Raw genomic sequence first — 20,504 nt, 5'->3', positions numbered from 1 at the left:
AAACATTATAAGTCTCGAAAAACTCTTAATCTTCTAGATGTCTATAGTAAAGAGGCTGGCCGAATGACAGAGAATATTATTTCCATGTGTTAAAATGAAGCTCAGCACACCTATATATCCACTTTTTATCTCAGAACAGCAGTATATGCATTTTAGAATAAACAATATTAAAGATGACATCATTAAAGACAAACAGACACAAAGATCCACACAGACAGACCCACACACACACAGGCCCCCCCCCAAACCCACACCCACACACACACACACACCCACACACACACACCCACACAGACCCACACACACACAGACCCACACACACTCAGACCCACACACACACACAGACCCACACACACACAGACCCCTCACCACACACACAGACCCCCCCCCCCCACACACACAGACCCACACACACACAGATCCACACGACAGACAGCTAAAAACTAATACCCGTTATGTCCTCGCCAGTAACGTGGGCTCCGTGACATTGGCACACGTATTGAATTACTGTCAATCATCTCTCGTGCTTTCTTTGTTTTCTCTCGAGGGGGAAGCGCCAGAGTTCCCCGAAGGTAATACAAGCAAATCTTGGAACACCATTCAGTGGAGTTATTCTTAGTTTATTTCCAGATGAGATAAATAAAACCTGAATGTGAAAAAAGGAACGTAGATAAAATATGCTGCAAGAAATGAATTGTCTCAGAGGCAGCGGAGCGGTAATGGGTGCGGGGAATCAAGTCTTATCAAGCGGAGTGCCACGTGATTGCCTGCGTCGGGTGATTGACGACGCCCTCTTGGAGGAGCAGCCCAACGACTTCCATTAATAGGAGTTGTTGGCTGTTAGGCTCTGGGGGATACTTCGCCTTCTGTCTGTCTCTCTGTTTCTTTGTCTTTCACTCTGTCTTTCTTTCTCTTTTCTCTCTCTCTCTCTCTCTCTCTCTCTCTCTCTCTCTCTCTCTCTCTCTCTCTCTCTCTCTCTCTCTCTCTCTCTCTCTCTCTCTCTCTCTCTTCACTCACTCACTCACTGTCACTCTCTTTCTCTCTCACACTCACTCGCTCTTTCTTTCTCTCTCACTCTCTTTCTCTCCTCTCCCTCTCTCCCTCCCTCTTCTCTCCTCTCTCCCTCCCTCTTCTCTCCTCTCTCCCTCCCTCTTCTCTCCTCTCTCCTTCTCTCTCTCTTCTCTCTCTCCTCTCTCTCTCCTCTCTTCTCTCTCTTCTCTCTCTTCTCTCCTCTCTTCTCTCTCTCTCTCTCTTCTCTCTCTCTCTCTCTCTCTTCTCTCTCTCTCCTCTCTCTTCTCTCTTCTCTCCTCTCTCTCTCTCTCTCTCTCTCTCACTTGATATATACATACATTAAAAAACAAGTTTGTATTGTATATTACACTTGACATGTACAATATATGAATGTATGTATACATTCTATAAACCCGCGCACACCCCTCTCATCTTCATTTCATGTATCTACATCAAATTTGATCTATGTACTTTTTTTTTCTTTTTTGATGATATATAGCTGCCAATCTTAATCTGCCTGACTGTTTGTGGTCGCCGTGCTGAACGTGGTAACCGCCAGCTTTTCTTTATTGATTAACAGGCAGACAACAGACTTATAATGTCAGAGATCTGCCAGAATTATTTTTCTTTTTATTGTGGCGCGGTTCTCCTTTGGTGAATTACGAATCTGGTCACGATTTCAATGAGATTAGGTCAGTTATCTCTGCTCGTCTGTCATGTTGTCAAGGAGTTCGGTGTAAATTGGCCGTGCATAAACTGTGGAGTGTTGCGAGATAAAAATAACATCGGCTTTCTTGCATACCTCGTTGTATAATCTGCCAGTAAGAGTCGTATTACCTCTGATATATTAGGATCGACGAAGAGAGTGCAAGCAAATTTAGGCTATTGGATGATTGGTATTGTTTAGGAGCGATCGTCAATTTTTCAGTTTATTGTCTAGCATCGAATTGATTCTAATCAGAAGGTTTATAAGTAAATTGTGCAAATGGCATAATTAAGGGAATTGATAGACATAAGAGGCGGCGGTGTGGGCGTGATGCTGGCAATACACGTGCTCTTGCCTTCCCGACAGCAGGTGCTTAGGCAAAGAACTCGCCAAGCCTATACTCGTTCCCATTATGTTTATCGATGGATATTTAAAAATTGTTGTTGTTATTACTGTTGATGTTATTGTTGTTGCTATTTTTTATTATTATTATTATTTATTATTATTATTATTTTTATTATTATTATTATTATTATTATTATTATAATTATGTGCCTTAAGCATGAACCACCGCCGAGATTTAACTTTTTTCTCACCATATTGATTGTTCATATTTTCCTAGCTGATTGCGTACCTGTTCATGTTGTTATTGTTATTGACATTTTGTTTTATTTATTGTGGTATTTAGTAATGGACAGTGTGCATAGATTTACATTTTATTTTTTATTTATATATTTTTGTTTCGTGTCGATACCATTGCCAATCTGACAGAAGGGATAAACACCAGGACAGGATGTTATACGTTGACAGTTTCCATGCCCTAGGAGAAAGCCTCTTTTATTTACAATGGAAGCCCCTATCTCGGTGTTTGTTATCGTGTTGTTGCGCCCGCTATTGTTTTTTTTTCTAGATTTATTCTGTGTGTGGACTCCGGGCCGTTTTGACTTGCAATGAAAGCCCGTTTCTCGATATGTGTAGTTTATATTCTTACATATCTCTTTCTCTTACTCAATCACATTCTCTCTCTCTCTCTCTCTCTCTCTCTCTCCTCTCTTCTCCTCTCTCTCTCTCTCTCTCTCTATTATATATATATATATTATATATATATATATTATATATATATATATATATATTATGTAATATATATATTTAATATATATATGTATATATATATATGTATATATATATATATATATATATATATATATATATATATATATATGCATCATCAACATGTACAGATCTACATATAATCGTTTTTGTGAATATCGTAATTAAACCAGAATAAACTAAGAATTGTATTTAAATTTTAATTGTTATTTTAATGTCTCTTTCTTTTTTCACGTTTAATTCCTTTAATATATGTTGCAAACTAATTGCAATGATGCGGGTGTACAGTTGATTCTAAGTGCACAGCTGATTTCCGTTTTACTGTTTGCGTGCAGTGTTGATCGTGTTGCTAATCCACGCTGACTTTTTCCCTCACCATCTTAATTAACTTTGTTTTTAGAAGAGTTTCAGGAAATTCGTTTTCGGTGATAGAAAAAGGGGAGGGGGAGGGGGAGGGGGGAGGTCGGTATACGTGCTCCATCTGTTTTAAGGAAGTTATTTTCAACATCATGTGTTGGTGTTAACTTTCCCATAAAGAGTGTATGTATGTTTATATAAAGACGAGAATGGCTTGTTCATTATTTTCCTGGCATCAGTTTGTGCCATTATCAAAGAAAATACTTTGCAAAGAAGAATATAAACAGAGAAAAAAATATTTAGATTGTAATTTAGAGTCGTGATTGTAGTTTACCCCCCAAAAATGTGCTTTGGTTAAGCGTTACAAAAGACTTCATTTGCGTGGTTTTAAAGCTCCTCCCGCCACCGCCTCCCCTCCCGCCCCCCCCCTCCTACCCCTCGGGCGTGAAAATCTCTTTCTTGGGAGAAACCTTGAAAGAAAACGCGGGGCTCCCACTTATCCTCTCCTCCTCTTTTCCCCGTCCACACCTCCTTCCCTCTTCCTCTCTTCCTCCTTTCCCCTTCCACACCTTCCCTCTTCCTCTCCTCCTCCTCCTCTCCTCTTCCCCTCCTGCACCTCTCTCCCACCCACCACCTTTCCCTCTCCGCCCCTTTCTCCTCCCCTCCCACTCCCTCCTTTCCTTCCCCTCCCTCTTTCTTCTCCCCTTCCCTCCCTCCCACTTCCACTCCCCTTCGCCCTACCTCTTGTCGGCTCACCGCCCATCCCCCAGGTTTAGCATTTCGTGCATTCGGCAATCAGGTTCCATTCCGCGTCGAAGAAGCGTGTGTACTTCGCGCTAGCCGGTTACGAGTACTATTGCGCGGTTGATACTGTGCGGTTTAGTAAAACGGTTCGTACTACAGCCGAAAGAAAGTGGCTATGGGGCCGGTGTGTGCACTAAATGGAGGAGAGATTGTTATGGAAGAGGGCAGAGAATGGCAGTTGGAAATCATAATTGTCTGCTTTCTCACTTCACGCGTGTGAGTGTGTGTGTGTGTGTGTGTGTGTGTGTGTGTGTGTGTGTGTGTGTTTGTGTATGTGTGTGAAATAGAGAGAGAGAGAGAGAGAGAATGAATGAATTAATAAATGAATGTATGTATGTATGTTAAAGTGCGAGAGAGAGAGAGGAAGAGAGAGAGAGAGAGAGAGAGAGAGAGAGAGAGAGCGAAGAGAGAGAGAGAGCGAAGAGAGAGAGAGAGCGAAGAGAGAGAGAGAGCGAAGAGAGAGAGAGAGAGAGAGAGAGAGAGAGAGAGAGAGAGAGAGAGAGAGAGAGGAGAGAGAGAGCGAAGAGAGAGAGAGAGAAAGAAAGAAAGAAAGAAAGAAAGAAAGAAAGAGAGAGCGAAGAGAGGGTAAGAAAAGTGCAACCGGAAAAGGGTGCACATGGGAAGGAGAAGGGAAGTGGGGAGGACGAGGGAGAGTCGCGAGGGAAGAGGGTGGGGCTGGGGGGGGCAGGCCAGGAGGAGGGAGGGGGCGGGGCGTTCGGAGGAAGAGAGGATGGCTAACAGCTGTGTCCTTGGGAGTCGGTATCCTGGGGGAAGGGGAGGAGCAAGGGGGAAGTTGGGGGGAGGAAACTGGGGCGTCGGTGGCGAGATGGCGGGACTCTTCCCCAACGTCCATATGCTTTCCGCGCCATCTGCTCTCGCCGTGACACAAAAATCCCGGCCGGTGCTTTCCGTGGCTGAAGTTACCTGGAAAATAAGATTTCTTTTTTTCTCTTTTTTTCCTAGTTCAGCTGTTGAAAAATAGGGTTTGTTTGTTTGCTTATTTAGTTTCGCCTTCTTCGTAGGTTACGATAGGGACAATCGTTGGCTTTTTATTATATATTTTTTTTTCGAGAGTCTCCCATCTGTGCTTCTTTCAGTTTTGTCATTTTTTGTCCTCTTTGCTTCTCATTTAGCAGTTCCTTCTTGGAACTTTTCGCATTTTCCGATGTCAAACTTGCAGTATTTTCTGCTTGACATTCTCTCTCTCTCTCTCTCTCTCTCTCTCTCTCTCTCTCTCTCTCTCTCTCTCTCTCTCTCTCTCTCTCTCTCTCTCTCTCTCTCTCTCTCTCTCTCTCTCTCTCTCTCTCTCTCTCTCTCTCTCTCTCTCTCTCTCCTCCCTCCCTCCTCCCTCCCTCTCCCTCTCCCCCCCACACACACGCACGCGCGCGCGCTCGCATATACATACCATATCGATATGCATATACATTTACATTTACATTTACGTTTATGTGTTACATTTACATAGGCCTCTACATATACATATACATACACAAAAACAAACAAACACAAAGTTCGATCTCCCACATAAACGATTAGGATTTCCTGTTAGAACAAAAGCTAGTGAAGATGCACCGATGGTGTTAATCTCTATAACAAGGGGGTCTGATAGAAGTAATAGACAAGGACATCTCCCATTCGTATTCTAAAAGAATGTATTTTTTTAGAATTTCATTTACTTTGCGGTGTTGATTACGAATTATACCGTTTAAAGTTTGCGGTGTTTGCCCTTCGGGGTATTAGGGGCGTAAGGGTGGGCGGCCGCCGTCTTGCTTTGTCTTCGGGCTTCCCTTTGCAACCCGCGGGAGTGGAAATTTCCCGTCTCCCCGGTTGCGAAGGTAAGAATAAAAATGTTTTTTAGAAGTTGTCCGACAGACAAAGAGTTTCGGGTTGCCATTTCGCGGCAGAATAGGTCGGTGCACGTGGATATTGAAGGAGAGAGCACAGACCTTGGGCACACCCTGATTTGTTTCAGTCAGCAGAGCGGGGATGAAATAGGGTGGTGGGTTGCGAGCGAGACGGCGCACTCGCTCAAAGGGAAGTACAGTGACTCGCCCCGAGAGTGCAAGTCATACTTAGTTATTTTGTATGTAGTATTACGAGCATTCCGAGGGCAGCAAAACGCATTTACCGGAGAGTCACGGGCGCTGCATTCACGACGTTTGCGGTTGAAGTGTTCGATCTTACTTTGATATTCATTACTGATATATTCTGTTACCAAAGCATATCTCCTCTTGAAGCTCCCAAGAATTTAATGGGAAGTGACTGCAGGATTATGCAAGCGCTGAAACGCGTGAATAGCAGCGGTCGCCGCCACCCCCTTGCCATTGGTCACCTGCGGTTCTGACATTGCTTCATGCTGAATAAGGCTGTCGGATGCCGTGTTTTCTTTCTGAGGCACACGTGCAGCGACGGGACCGTTGTGTTATGACTTGCTTGGCTAGAGATCAGATTGATTAGGTTATGATACAGGATTATCAGGGAGTGATGGCACACCATCACTCCGGATTGATTCACATCACACGCGGTGATGTAATTATCAATATAATGCCCCGGTCGTTCCGTTGTTATTTATGAAAGTGCGCTTTATAGTAATGCAAATGATAATGTCTTTGTATTTGCGTTCATTCTGAGTCAGAATCGTCTCACGGCAACATTTGTTTCACCTTTTCGTCGTATCTTGCTCGAAATGTTCGGCTTGAGGAATACGTGGTAACAATTTGTCTTGCGGAACAGTTGCGGGTTTTTTGTGGTAGTTAGCTGGTCAGGACGTGGTGATCTAGGAGGGGCTGGGGGTGAGGGGGGTAGAAAGGTGGTTGGACGGTTGGCCTACATGTAACGCGTGCACTGGAGTCAGTCTGAGGACTTAGGGCCAACGGCGAGCATGGAGTCCCCCACCGCGGTACGACCCGACAGATCTCAGCGAACGACTTTCAAGATGGCTCCTTGTGTTTGAAATCACAACACGGGCAGATGATGTGATGAGGTGCCTCGAGACGGCGAATATATGGTGTTTGTGCAGATGGTGCTTGCGGCAGAAACTGAGTCACGTGAAGGATGTGTTTTTCGATGTGACAGGTCGCTCGGGGGTGATTGCAGTGAATCATGTGGCGAAATGAGCAGGCGATGCAGGACGCTAGTGTACGTCAGAAAAGTGCAGTCAATATTTTATTATTATTAATCAACCGAGAAATGCTGCTTATGATTACTGCTTTAGTTTTTAGTGCACAGTGGAGACTTATAAAATGTGACAGTAGCTGTGTTGGCATACAAAGTTGTTGGTACTGATAGATAAACGAAAAAAGTTATAATATAATTCTTTAATAACAGTGTGTTGGTGACATTGCCATTTATGAAAAAAAAAATTGTTATGGCAACGAATCAGCCAGAACCCCAAGATGTGGAAGCTGCATAGACCATCTCACACCAACACGGGAGGAAATGTGTTATTTCAGTTAAGAGTGGTTTACAGCTGGGGCATGTAATTCGGTTCCGGTATTGAAATACAATGCACGATAGCGTCATGACTTGCATGGCGCCAGACGAATGGGTTAGTGAAGCCTCAACGCGCATGGCGTTCCAGGCCACTTGATTGAGCTGTCGTGTGGTGCTGCTTGCCAGACGGAGCCAAGACGCCCGCTGCTTTCGGTGATTGCCTAACCGTTCTCCTTCTCCGTTGACAGATGTCTCGTCTGAACGGCGTCAACGCCTTAAACGGGTGCGGCGAGATGAACGGACCAGGGAGCTCCGGGTGCTGGACCATCGGCCTCATCAACGCCAAGGCCAAGTACCTCACCGCGGAGACCTTCGGCTTCAAGATCAACGCCAACGGTGAGAAAGGATATTTTCGTATGGCGAGGGCATTGAAACCCTGGACAGTTATTTTATTCACATTAAAAGATGTTGCCAAAGCAGGAAATGTATTCTGTGTTTACGTTGTTAGAAGCTCATCTTGTATATATTTTTTCTGCCACCCACAGGCGTCTCGCTTAAAAAGAAACAGATGTGGACTTTGGAACCCGCCGAGAAAGATCTCATCGCCTTCAAATCTCATCTGGACAAATACCTGTCTGTCGACCAGGTAGGTTTTCATCTTTTCCTCCTTTTTAATGGGTTTCTCAAAATTGTGTGGGTAGTATGTAATCATGTTGAATTCTTATTCATATAATCTTTAGTACGTGATTCCATTCGTGAAACTTTAATTCTTTGATTATTTAGAGATGAAATGCGGCATCACTTGCAATGTCTTAGTAAAAACGGTGAGCGATTTCTCCGGTATGCGCCACAATAACCGAGCACATCACAGCATACGTGAAATGCATTTTCTCGCGCAAGCCAGTAGCACGTTATCTTTGCTTCCCATACAGTACGGCAACGTGACCTGCGAGAGCGAGGACCGCGACGTCTCGTGCATGTTCGAGGTGTCCGTGACCGACGACGAGCACGGCCGCTGGGCACTCCGCAACGTGACCCGAGGCTACTTCCTGGGCGCCGCCGGGGACAAGCTCATCTGCACGGCCAAGGTGCCCACCGACGCCGAGCTCTGGACCATCCACCTCGCTGCCCGGCCTCAGGTAAGCCGAGACGCGCTTTAATTTCTTTCTCTGCCACACATTTCCGTTCGGCTGTGGTCATGTATTGGGGTGATGCGTCCTAGAACGTATTGATAACCAGTGCCGATGTCCTCTAGGTCAACCTCCGCTCCCTGGGCCGCAAGAGGTACGCCCACCTGAACGAGGAGGGCACCGAGATCGAGGTGGACGCTAACGTGCCTTGGGGCGAGGACACGCTGTTCACCCTCGAGTTCAGAGACAACAAATACGCCATTCACACCAGCAACAACATGTACCTCAGCCTGGACGGGAAGCTCATCTCCCAGTGCACGCGCGATTCTCTCTTCTGCCTCGAGTACCACCACGGCTCACTCGCCCTCAGGGACCATCAGGTTTGTTAAGCAGTGCCTTTTAGTTTTGTTTTCTGTTGAAATGTAAAAAAAAAAAATTGATTGTAAAGTGTAATTTATTGATGTATTTTTATTTTTTATATATGGTTGCATGTAAGGAAAGCGTTGCACGTAGATGTGGTTGAAACCTATAGCAAATGCTGATTGTTCACATCCATCCTGTTCCTGAAGAAAATGCTCTTGGTTCTTCCCCAGGGTCAGTACCTGAGCCCCATCGGTTCCCGGGCGGTGCTGAAGTCCCGCTCCAACACAGTCACCAAGGACGAACTGTTCGCCTTGGAGGACTCTCTACCTCAGGCTTCCTTCGGCGCCGTCCTCAACACCCGATACGTCTCCGTCAAGCAAGGTGAGTGTCAAGATGCTCGGTGTTGCTGTTGTTTGCGGGGCCCAAGTGCGGCCACGGGGTCAGAGTGGTACAGGATCACGAAGGGACGACTTTGTGTCATTTGTTGGCGCTGGGTGGGTGTAGTGGGGATTGTCGACGGGAGGGAAATATGGCGTGGGTGTATGTGGCATTGTGTTCGTGGGAGGAGTGCATATTTGTATCTATTGTTAATGACAATGATTTCTTGAGAAATTGTGAACCGCATGCGCTTGCACTTGTAGTTCAGTTTTTGTTTATCAGTGCAAGTAGAATAATTCCTGTGGAGATGCTTGACCTCTCAAATGTTCTCTCTAATCAAAGTTTTTGTAACCATTGAAATTTATATCGCTGACCCCAAGCGTCACCGCGTGTTGGATTGTCAACGGCGCAAACCGCTACTTGCACCTGACGTGTAGAGCGTCGACCTATCAGTTTCCCAATTACACGCGAGCAAAAATAGTCTCATTGTGGCACGATGAAGCTGCCATGGGAGGTGACCTTCCGCACCGCCTCACTTCCGGCGCAGGTCACTAGCTATATCCGGGTTTGAGGCTTTTCTGCTGATGCTGCTGACCCCTCACAATGGGCGCTCTCGCATCCGCTGCTGCGACAGTTCTTGCAGTGTCATCGGCAAACTCTGTCGCTGGATTTGGAGTTTCAAAGCGATGGTACCCGACGAAAAAGCTGCGCATCCATACTTTAAACATCACTACTGGACCGTTACTCTGGTGCTTCCCGAAGGTGCGTAGACTCCACCCTCGGTCTCGTCTGAAGGGAGGATGATGATGCAATAGTCCGCTTCATTTATCGCCTAACTCTTGCTCATTCAGCTGTTGTGATTCAGTGAAACAGTTGTTTCTCTCCTCTCTCTCTCTCTCTCTCTCTCTCTCTCTCTCTCTCTCTCTCTCTCTCTCTCTCTCTCTCTCTCTCTCTCTCTCTCTCTCTCTCTCTCTCTCTCTCTATATTCTCATTACTCTCAATTTATTTCTATTTACTCTTTTCTCTTCTCTCTCTCTTCTCTTATTCTCTTCATTTATTATCACAATCTCACTACTTATCACTTCTTTTTATATAACACAACACACACTCACCTACACTCTCACCGTCCCACACACACACACACACACACACACACAACACCACACACACACACCACACACACACACACACACACACACACACACACCTAAACACTCATATACATATCCATGCACCCGTGCTGACAGTATATATTTAGATACAATGCTACACATGCTTGCATAATACATTAAAAAGCCATTCCCAGCGTTCGCAAAGAGCATTCATATTTGCTTCAGTTTTGGTACTTTCGCACATGCCGTGTATAGTTCAGATGAAAAACAACTTCCATAGCCCATTGTATTCACACGGGGAATTTCTTTGTTGTTTATTCGTGAGCGCGAGTTGGGCCGTGATAAATCTACGGGTTAAGCTTCCTCTTTCTCATATTTTGGTTGTTTCTTCTTAGTGTGGCGTTTATTTATTCCTTATTATATTGTTTATACCACAATATTTATTCCTTATTGTGTTGGTTATTTCGCCCTCTTAGTATGTTGTTTATTAGGTTTTCACTTGTTAATGTTGGTGTCGGTCAAGGTATAAATTCACTAGTTTAAACACGTCATTGTTTGCGAAAGTGTCTCCTCAGAGGACGACCATTCCGATACCGCCATATCGACCACCTTGCTCTTGCCTGTACACCCCTGCCTCTCCTCCATCGCCCCATTCTCCCCCTATCTCTAAGGGCCCTAGTCCATTTTCCTTAGACCCTTTTCCCCTATCACTTAGTCTTTCCCTATCATCCCTCTACCCCTAAGAGCTCTCTCCCCTTTCTTCCGCAACCACTAAGGGTCCTTTCCCCTTCCTCCTCCTACCCAATGGACCCTCCCCATTTTCCCTCTAGCCCAGTGGACCCTCCCCCATCTTCCCCCTACCTCCTAAGAGCCTTTCCCCGACCTTCCCCTTCATAGCCCTCCCCCTTCATAGCTCTTCCCCTTCATAGCTCTTCCCCTCATATTCCCCCCACTGCTGCAGTACGGTTCGCGGGCCCCTCACAGCTCGCCCAGCTCTTCGTCGGGGCAGGTATTGTAGCTCGTCGTACCTCCGGCAGAGCGAATACGCGTTGCAGGCCCGTGGGCATGTGGCGTGGCTGTGTGCTTTCGGAGGTTACGCCGAGTATTGATTCTGTGCCTGAATGGCCAGTACCGCTTGACAGGTGGCTCGGCAAGAGGAAGCTGTACGACGGAGGCACGATGGGTGAGGGTCTTCCGGTGCGCAAGGGGTTTGTGGGCTTTGTTGCCTGGTGATGAGGTGGGGACGAGGTGGGAAAAGGGTTTTTCTGACCGTGTTTTCCCATTTATTGAGATAATGAGTGTTTTTACTCTGAGGTTGACTTAGTAGTGTGCGACGTGAAGAGTGTACTGTGGTCAGAAGGACTTGATCAATATGTCGAACTATTTGTTTCGTATAAATATGCTCTCTCTCTCTCTCTCTCTCTCTCTCTCTCTCTCTCTCTCTCTCTCTCTCTCTCTCTCTCTCTCTCTCTCTCTCTCTCTCTCTCTCTCTCTCTCTCTCTTTCTCTCTCTCTTTCTCTTTCTCTTTCTCTTTCTCTTTCTCTCTTTCTCTCTCTCTTTCTTTCTTTGTATGTGTATCTATGCTTTTGCTCTATTCACTCACTTATTCAGTTACATATAATCCCATCCTTATATTTAGAAAGTCGAGTTAAAAAAACGAACTATTGTCCCCTCACTCTCGTCCATCCCAACTCTGTGATTTGCGGACAGTGTGCACCAGCAATGGCAGTGTTGTTACTTCGGCAACACTTTGACACAGAACCACAAAGGGCGCACTTGTAGCATCTTCCTGTAGCGGAGATGGCAAGGATGGACAGAAAGGTCAACAAACTCCAGCTCGTCAAGGTCACTCTGACTGTTACATATGTGAATAAGCAAACCCACGGGTGCATAGTGTGCATACTGCAGCTACATTACTATTTATTGCCCTGCGATTACCACCATGCCATCAATTAGTTTTAATTGTCGCCGTTATTCTGGTCACAAGTAGTTTTGCTTATGCGTTTCTCACAGTGAATATTTATGCTCGTAAATATTCGCCAATTACTTTCATGTATTTATACTTGTAAATGGCCGTCAACTAATTTCTATGCCTGTAAATATTTGTCGACGAGTAGTATGTGCAGGACCGGCCAAGAAAACAAATGAATCGGTCTCTGAATGCGCTGCCGCTTCGAGTTCTGTTTGCTGGCGTCTCTCAAGTAGGACGTTATCATTTATTTTTCAACGCAACTTGATCTTTGTTTTTAGGTACACGTAAGAATGAAGGAACATTACACGCTTAAATTAGGCAGCGCTTAAAACACAAGTAAAGTAAGCAGAAGGCGTTGAAGTGTTCTACAACGTCTGTTATGTTTCCACGGTGATTCCACGTTTGTTCTTGTTTCCTTAAAGGACGCTGTTGTCAAGACTGCACGTGTATTTATCTTGCATTTTTTTATTTTTTTGGATGGCGAGTAGTGCGTGAAAGAGAAAATATACGCTCGTAATATGTTTCGTAAACAGCCATCTCTCTCTCTCTCTCTCTCTCTCTCTCTCTCTCTCTCTCTCTCTCTCTCATCCTCATCTCTCTCTCTCTTCTCTCTCTCTCTCATTCCCTCTTCTCTCTCTTTCTCTTCTCTCTCCTCTCTTTCTCTTTCTCTTCTCCTCTTTCTCTCTCTCTCTTCTTTCTCTCTCACTCTCTTCTCTCTTCTCTCTCTCTCTTTCTCTTCTCTCTACTCTCTCACTCTTCCTCTACTCTTCTCTCTACCTTATGCTCTCTTCTCTTTCACTCTTTCTCCGCTTCAGCGACGCACCGCGTTCAGCTCGCCATGGGGCTCTATCTCGTTTTCTTCTCTCTCGTTCTCCTCCCTCTCTCTCTCCTCTTCCTCTCTCTCTCCTCTCATCTCGTCCTCTCTCTCTTGTCTCTCATCTCTCTTTCTCTCTCTCTCGTCTCTCTCTCTCCTCTCTCTTCTCTCTCGCTCTCTCTCTCTCTCTCGCTCTTCTCTCTCTCTCTCTCTCTCTCTCTCTCTCTCTCTCCTCTCTCTCTCTCTCTTCTCTCTCTCTCTCTCTTCTCTCTCTCTCTCTCTTCTCTCTCTCTCTCTCTCTCTCTCTCTTTTCTCTCTCTCTCTCTCTCTTTTTTTCTCTCTCTCTCTCTCTCTCTCTCTCTCTCTCTCTCTCTCTCTCTCTCTCTCTCTCTCTCTCTCTCTCTCTCTCTCTCTCGACACACGCATCCTCGACACATGCACCCTCGACACACACACACAACCTCATCCCTCCCTCCATACACACACACACACACACACACACACACACAGACACACACACACACACACACACACACACACACACACACACACACCACACACACACACACACACACACACACACACACACACACACACACACACACACACTTACACTCAATGCCCCTCTTATAAAGACAACCTGTTCTGTGCGGCGCTGTAAGACGAGCGGGACAGACGACGCGCGGATGAGCACAAGGCGAAGGGAGACGGAGGGCCAAGGTGAAGGAGGCTGGAAGGAAAAATAGATGCGGTTCATCTCGCGTTACGAAGCACTGACCACACTTCCCCCCCCTCCCCCCCCGAGGTCGGAGTGGGGAGGGGAGGGAAGGGGAGAGATGGAAGAGAAGGGGACCGGGAAGCGGAAGAGGAGAGAGGGGGAAGAGATGGAAGAGGAGAGGAAAGGGAAGGGGAAAGAGGGAGAGAAGGGAGGAGAGACAGGAAGAGTGGAGGGAAGGGAGAAGGGAGGGAGAGGAAGGAGGAGGAAATAGAGAATATAGGAAAGGAGGGATTCACATTATGCCCTTTTTTTTGCTCGATTTGCTTGATAATGTATCTTCATTCTCTAATTCTTTAAAGAACCTCCACCCCGTTCCATGAAAGAGGGACATCATCTCAAGTCTTAAAAACGTGGAACCGCGCTTTGAAAATATATTACGAATTTATTTACCGAATATCAGAGGATCTTGTACACTTCATCCGCAAGTTATTATATTAATGAATTGTTGTATCTATGACATTTATTATGTCGAAATTTTCCTTTTGGTTTCCTTTACTGATATTGCCTTATGTCAGAGCGTTTCTGCACAAGATAACGATTTCCTGTGTCAGAGTGAAAGATCATCGCCATGTTAAAGAAAGAAAGAAAAAAATATTGCGAAATCTGCGAACATTACAAGAATTTTGTAAATATATTTTTTTCTCGTTATATAGCTCAGTGTTATGTAGATATATATTCATTATTACGGGAAAGAAAATTAAAGGCGGTTCCTGTTATACTACCGCTTCCTGACGACACAGCCCAGTTCTCACCCCCCCCCCAGCACATTGCAACACGCGCCTCTCCTCTTGCAATTGACTTGTGTGAGGAATTACTTCGGGAGAAATTCGGGAGCCTGCAAGAAATGTGACGTCACTCCCTCTCCCCCCCTCTCTCGTCTCTCCCCTCCTTTTTCTCCTCTTCTCCCTCCTTCCTCTCCTCTATCCCTTCCCTTCCTCCTCTCTCTTCCTCCTCCTCCTCTCTTCCTCCTCCACGTCTTGCGAATTTGAATAGCTTGTACAAATTGGCTCATTTTCTTTGGGGAGCTTTCGTTCTGAATGTTTGATTTATTCATTGATTAATTTGTTTATAGGTTGATTGTATATTATTTTTACTGTGGCATTTGGTTTATTTAACTCCTCTCTCTCTCTCTCTCTCTCTCCTCTCTCTCTTTCTCTCTCTCTCTCCTCCCTCTCTCTTCTCTCTCTCTGCTCTCTCTCTCTCTCTCTCGTCTCTCTCTCTCTCTCTTCTCTCTGTATCTCTCTTCTTCATCTCTCTCTCTCTCTCTCTCTCTCTCTCTCTCTCTCTCTCTCTCTCTCTCTCTCTCTTCAATTGCTTCCAGCTTCGAGGCTTCGATGCCATTGTCATGTCGAACTTTTTCGTTTAAGTGACTCGAGAATTTCAGACGAAAGAGATTTTTCATTTGTGGAGGGGAGCGAACTCAAGAAATATTTTCAGATCTTTTCTCTGTCTTCCGTGTACTGCAATTAACATTTTTAATTTTTTTTTTCTTTCCGCCTTGTCATGTTCTCTTTACAGCACGCCGTTTCTCTTTCTTGTTCTGCCTCTGGTGTCTTATTTATCCAGTGTTGACTTTAAAGTTGAAACATTTATATCATATTTTTTTTTCCTAACCAATAACAAAACACACACACACACACACACACACACACACACACACACACACACACACACACACACACACACACACACACACACACACACACACACACACACACACACACACACACACACACACACACACACACACACACACACACACACACACACACACACACACACACACACACAACCGCTTAAGCATAAACATAACATGAACATGAAACAACAGCGTGATTTTCAAAGATCCCGGTGCCACGAATCCCTGTGCCCGAGGCAACCCACGAGTCTGCATAAGATCGGCCGTGACAAGACTTAGTGGGAGTGACTGTTACTTGGGGGCGGCCGCGTGGGCGTCACCCCGAGCCTTGGTAACCGTTACACGCCCGGCTGGTAACGCTGCGGGCCGGCTCGAGCGGGGAACGAGACAAGAAGGCAGTTTGCTTGTTCGCTCTCGTCGTAGTTCGCCTTTCTGCTTGTTATCATCTTTAAACTGATGATTATGAAGATTAAGAAAACTTTAAGAACCGTAGAGTGCGCGTCTGTTAGAAGTTCAGTGCACTTCCCCTAAATCCAAAACCCCTATCGAAGCGAAGAAAACCTGTCCCCTTTTTCCCTTTGTCAGAAAATGGGTTCTTGCAGCATAAATTTTCGCAACGGGGAAGCTAGCAGTGCTCGCCATTAAGATGAATAATTCACCTGCAATAAACAGCGGGGCCCAGTGCCACCTCGCTCGATAGCTGACCACGTGTCACAAGCGGCGGTGGCACCTTTTGGCGGTGGCACTTCGCGGGACGATTCATCACTCTTTATGTACCGCTTGTGTATTAAATCGGTTATATAGCGTGGCGGGTTATCGGCAACATTTCCCGTCCCCTTTCTTTTGATAAATTCATCCGTGGTCCTTGTGTTTGCAAGGATTTTGATATCGTAAAAAAGTTCTTCATTGGCTGATCGCAGACTCGTCCTTTCGCTAACGACGTTCAATCGATCAAGAGCGAGTCGTAGAGGAAAGGGGGAAAAAGCAACGAAAATTGTAAATGACTCGATCATTTTAGTCGCGACGGCCTCCTCCTGTGGAATCTAAACGGGTGAAAGTGTTTGTGTGTTCTTTGTGTTCTTTCCTCTGCGTAAGAGACAACTTTCCCAGAGTGAAGGTTCTCGTTTTGTTTTCCACGTGAAGAGTGTTCGAGGACTTCCTTCTTTGCCCCTCCTTCAACCCCCTCCCCCTCTCCTCCTCCTCCTCCTCCCCTCCTCCTCTTCTCCCTCCTCCTCCTCCTCCTCCTCCTCCTCCTCCTCCTCCTCCTCCTCCTCCTTTCATCCGGTCCTCCACTCTCTCTCTCTCTCTCTCTCTCTCTCTCTCTCTCTCTCTCTCCTCTCTCCTCTCTCCTCTCTCCTCTCTCCTCTCTCTCCCTCTCTCCCTCTCTCTCTCCTCTCTCTCTCTCCCTCTCTCTCTCTCTCCTCCTCTCTCTCTCTCTCTCTCTCTCTCTCTCTCTTTCTCTCCTCTCTCTCTCTCTTCTCTCTCTTCTCTCTCTCCTCTCTCCTCCTCTCTCTCTCTCTCTCTCTCTCTCTCTCTCCTCTCTTTCCTCTCTCTCTCCCTCTCTCCCTGGTGGGTTTGACTTTTCTTTGTCTAACCCTTTCCATTTTCTGAATTTCGATTTATGTATTTCTTTCTTTGTTGACTTTTCGCCTTGAACTATTCGTTTATCCGCTCTCCTTTCCATCTTTCTTCACTTCAGTCATTCCACTTTCCTTATCCGTTTTCTTCTGGAGTGGGCGTGTCCCTAGACTTCTGGACCAAGAGAAAAAGAAAAGGAAACAGAAACTGGAACAACTTTTACAGCCTTTGCTACACAGCGAAAAGAGCGTGACTGGGGTAGGGGGTAGGGAAGGGGAAGGGGGGTGGCGATATTACAGAGGTATTTACGGCGGGTGTATCCTGGGGGGAGGGGAGGGGGGGGGTGATTCGTCACGCAATATGACCGACGTTTTGTTCACGCTGAGCATGATTTCTGCCGTACACCATTTTGCTTTTCCGATTTTTTTCCCTCCCGATTAGGACTCTATGGCGGGTCTTTTTGGTCCTTTAGAATTATGGGAATCGGGCAGACGAACGGAGCGTTTTATGCACCATTATTGTGATTTGTGAGACTAGATTGGCTCTTTTCCTTTGATGAAATATTTCCTCGTGGATGGAATTAGGACATGCTACGACACAATATGCCATGGCAGCTCCTCATGAATTGTGAGGAAAAAGACAAGTAAAGGAGGGCACTTGCCATGGTCCGAGATTTATGATGCTAAAAGCTAACCGGCTTAGAGGGAAGCGTAGATCTAATGCGTTGGGTTAGCAGAAAAGAAATTAAAGCTTGGCGAGTAACGCCAACTCGCGTGAAATATTTGAGGAAGACATCTTTCTTAGATTGTTATGGTTTGGTAGAAGCAAGACATCAACATAATTTGCGCTTGGAAACTCTCGCTCTCTTAGTACCATTATACCCACGTTGCTGTTCTCGTGGATGTGTGTCGTAGCGTAAATTGGGCGACAAACAGGAAATTGTTTCGAAAACCTCTGCAGTAGCGGCTTCGTAGGTGAGCCACCGCCCGTGATACTGGAGGAACTTAATTGGTGTGATTGTGAAGGTGTGATGACTATCAGTTTTTAAGTTATTTGATGGAAGAAAACAATTGTTATTGTGTTTTTAGGAACTGTATAAAATCATGCGTCAGTATAGACATTTCTTCCTCATACTTGTTTTTATAATGTTATTTTTATATAGGTGGCGAGAGCCAAACCTGGTTTTATTTTCTCTGTTGTGCATTTATCTCAGTATGGTTTTGAAGATGAAATTACCAGAAAGAAACGAGAGTGAGAGCAGGAGGGGGAGATTCTATAATTGCGAAAGTTTCCTGTGGATGTAACATCTCAAAGGTTTCCGGTGTTATCTCTTTTTTATCACCTGTTGTAACCTTAGCCTCTCTACCTCAAAAGTCGTAACACGGTTTACTTTGTCATACAATAACTTCGAAACTGCAATCACGACATGGCGGAGGTTTTCTATTTCCTCTGCCAAATCTGTTTTTCTCATTTGCCGTTCACACCATTGTCCGTTCATGAAATAAGCCGTTCATTTATTTACTCTATTACTCTTCCTGCGGTGGCCTGTTATCGGTCTGTTATCCACATTATGCAAGGCATGCAGGTGTTTACTTGGGAAGCCATGCTCGAATGCAATGACATGGAAGGTGGACGACAAACGATAACATAATTTGTGTGCCCATTATTGTAATATCGCTTGGAGAGGGAGGGGGGGGCAGTAGATAATCTACTACTGGCTAATTTATCGTGAAGAGGATTTTTTTGTCGTTATGAAAAGGTTTAGTATAATCGAGTAATGTCGAGGGCTAGGGAAGTCATGCGAGCTGTAGGTAGTTTATTTCCAACACGTTTATTTCCAACACTCACGTATGCCGTGAGGGGAAATTATCTTTTTTTTTTCTGCTGGGTTGAGCTGTGATTCGGCTTATGGGAGATTGTGTTCTTTTATTATTGTGGCTCATGCTCTAAAATTATCATCGATTATCATTTATTTTCAACACGATGATAGTTTATAGATATATTCAACGAGCAAAGTACATGAACAGCGTAAAGTGACATACATAAGGGGGCTGGACCGAATAGTAGTACAAGAACCGCAAGGGTCGTGCCAGCGCCACGGTTCATGGCACTCTGTCACGGTTGACCAGCAGCCCACGGCTCACTGCCTGGGAATGCTAAGACGCGCAGGTTGGGGCATGGGGGCAAGGAAGCAAAGGGAGGGACAAGGGGTAAGAAAGCAAAGGGGAGGGGCTGGGGGAGTAAATCGGTGGACGCGCTTGGGATGAAGCGTGATTGCCGCGGCATTGTTAACGCCCAAAATGAACACTGGAAGAATGGATAACTGCCCATTGTTAAGTGGCGTGGAACAAATGCTCGGGATACGCAAGGAGGGTCCAGGGCTGAGGAAGGGGTATTCGATTATGCTCGGATTGAGAAAAGCGATTCATTATTGACGTGGGGGGGGTACATCATGTTGTTTTGGCAAGAATTAATAATGATATAACAAGCAAGTGATTTGATAATAACCAATCGAGATCCAATATCTTTTCTCGGTGATAACCCCACGAAACCTACGGGAGAGCAAGTAAATCCTTTTTTCGGTTACGCGGAAATTCCGGCGATCGAATGATTTTCGATTCGCTAAAGACAAGGCGTCGCGAAAGAAACAACGTTGTCGGGAATTCTACTCTGAGATCTTACTATTTTCCTCCTGTTGAAGATTTAACGGCCTTTTTTGGAAACTGGACTGTCGTTATCAGAACTGTATTTAGATTGTGTGGAGTGATGTGAAATTAATAGTTTTATGTGACCGTGAGTCGGAGAGAGAGAGAGAGAGAGAGCAATCGCACGATCTAGATTTGGCGGTTGTTTCGCTTGGGAAAAATGACCACAGAAGGAAGTAGCTCATACGTGACTCAGAAATAACCACACGCATTCCGCCTTTCTCTCTCTCTCTCTCTCTCTCTCTCTCTCTCTCTCTCTCTCTCTCTTTCACCCTCATCCTTATTTCTCTTCTCTTCTCTCTCTCTCTCTCCTTCTCCTCTCCACTCTTCCCCTTTCCGCCTCTACTCCCTCCCTCCTCTCCCACTATCTCCTCTCTCCCCTTCCTCTCCCTTTCTCTCCCTCCCCCTTTCCCCCCCCCTTTCTCTCCCCCTCTCTCTCTCTCTCTCTCTCATTTCTCATTTCTCATTTCTCATCTTTCCCTCCCCCACCCTAAACGCCCCGCTGACAATCGTCGTCGACTTTCCCGCCTGTTGGTTTGGCCTGAATTAGTGCATTATCTGGCGTGATGGATCGACTCCTCACGGCCATTTCTCTCGTCAACTTTCTCCTCCTTG

The 20,504-nt window shown here is 45.6% G+C and overlaps 1 protein-coding gene across 9 annotated transcripts in view; it reads left to right on the top strand.

Annotated features, from left to right (window-relative positions):
- LOC119573068 (protein singed-like) overlaps positions 1 to 20,504 on the top strand; it is a 114,729-nt gene that overhangs the window by 70,520 nt on the left and 23,705 nt on the right. For 6 of the 9 annotated variants that reach the window (XM_037920080.1, XM_037920072.1, XM_037920077.1 and 3 more), the window contains exons 2-6: positions 7,669 to 7,816; positions 7,966 to 8,066; positions 8,353 to 8,559; positions 8,676 to 8,930; positions 9,144 to 9,294. In XM_037920080.1, the coding sequence (XP_037776008.1) occupies positions 7,669 to 7,816; positions 7,966 to 8,066; positions 8,353 to 8,559; positions 8,676 to 8,930; positions 9,144 to 9,294 (862 nt within the window). Of the gene's footprint in view, positions 1 to 6,800; positions 6,888 to 7,010; positions 7,127 to 7,419; positions 7,440 to 7,668; positions 7,817 to 7,965; positions 8,067 to 8,352; positions 8,560 to 8,675; positions 8,931 to 9,143; positions 9,295 to 20,504 lie in introns of those variants that run through there. The other 3 variants (XM_037920073.1, XM_037920071.1, XM_037920079.1) reach the window with 3 other exon arrangements.

Source organism: Penaeus monodon, chromosome 5 (genome assembly GCF_015228065.2).
Source record: "Penaeus monodon isolate SGIC_2016 chromosome 5, NSTDA_Pmon_1, whole genome shotgun sequence".
Lineage (NCBI taxonomy): Eukaryota > Metazoa > Arthropoda > Malacostraca > Decapoda > Penaeidae > Penaeus > Penaeus monodon.
This window is presented reverse-complemented; position numbering and strand designations above follow the sequence as displayed.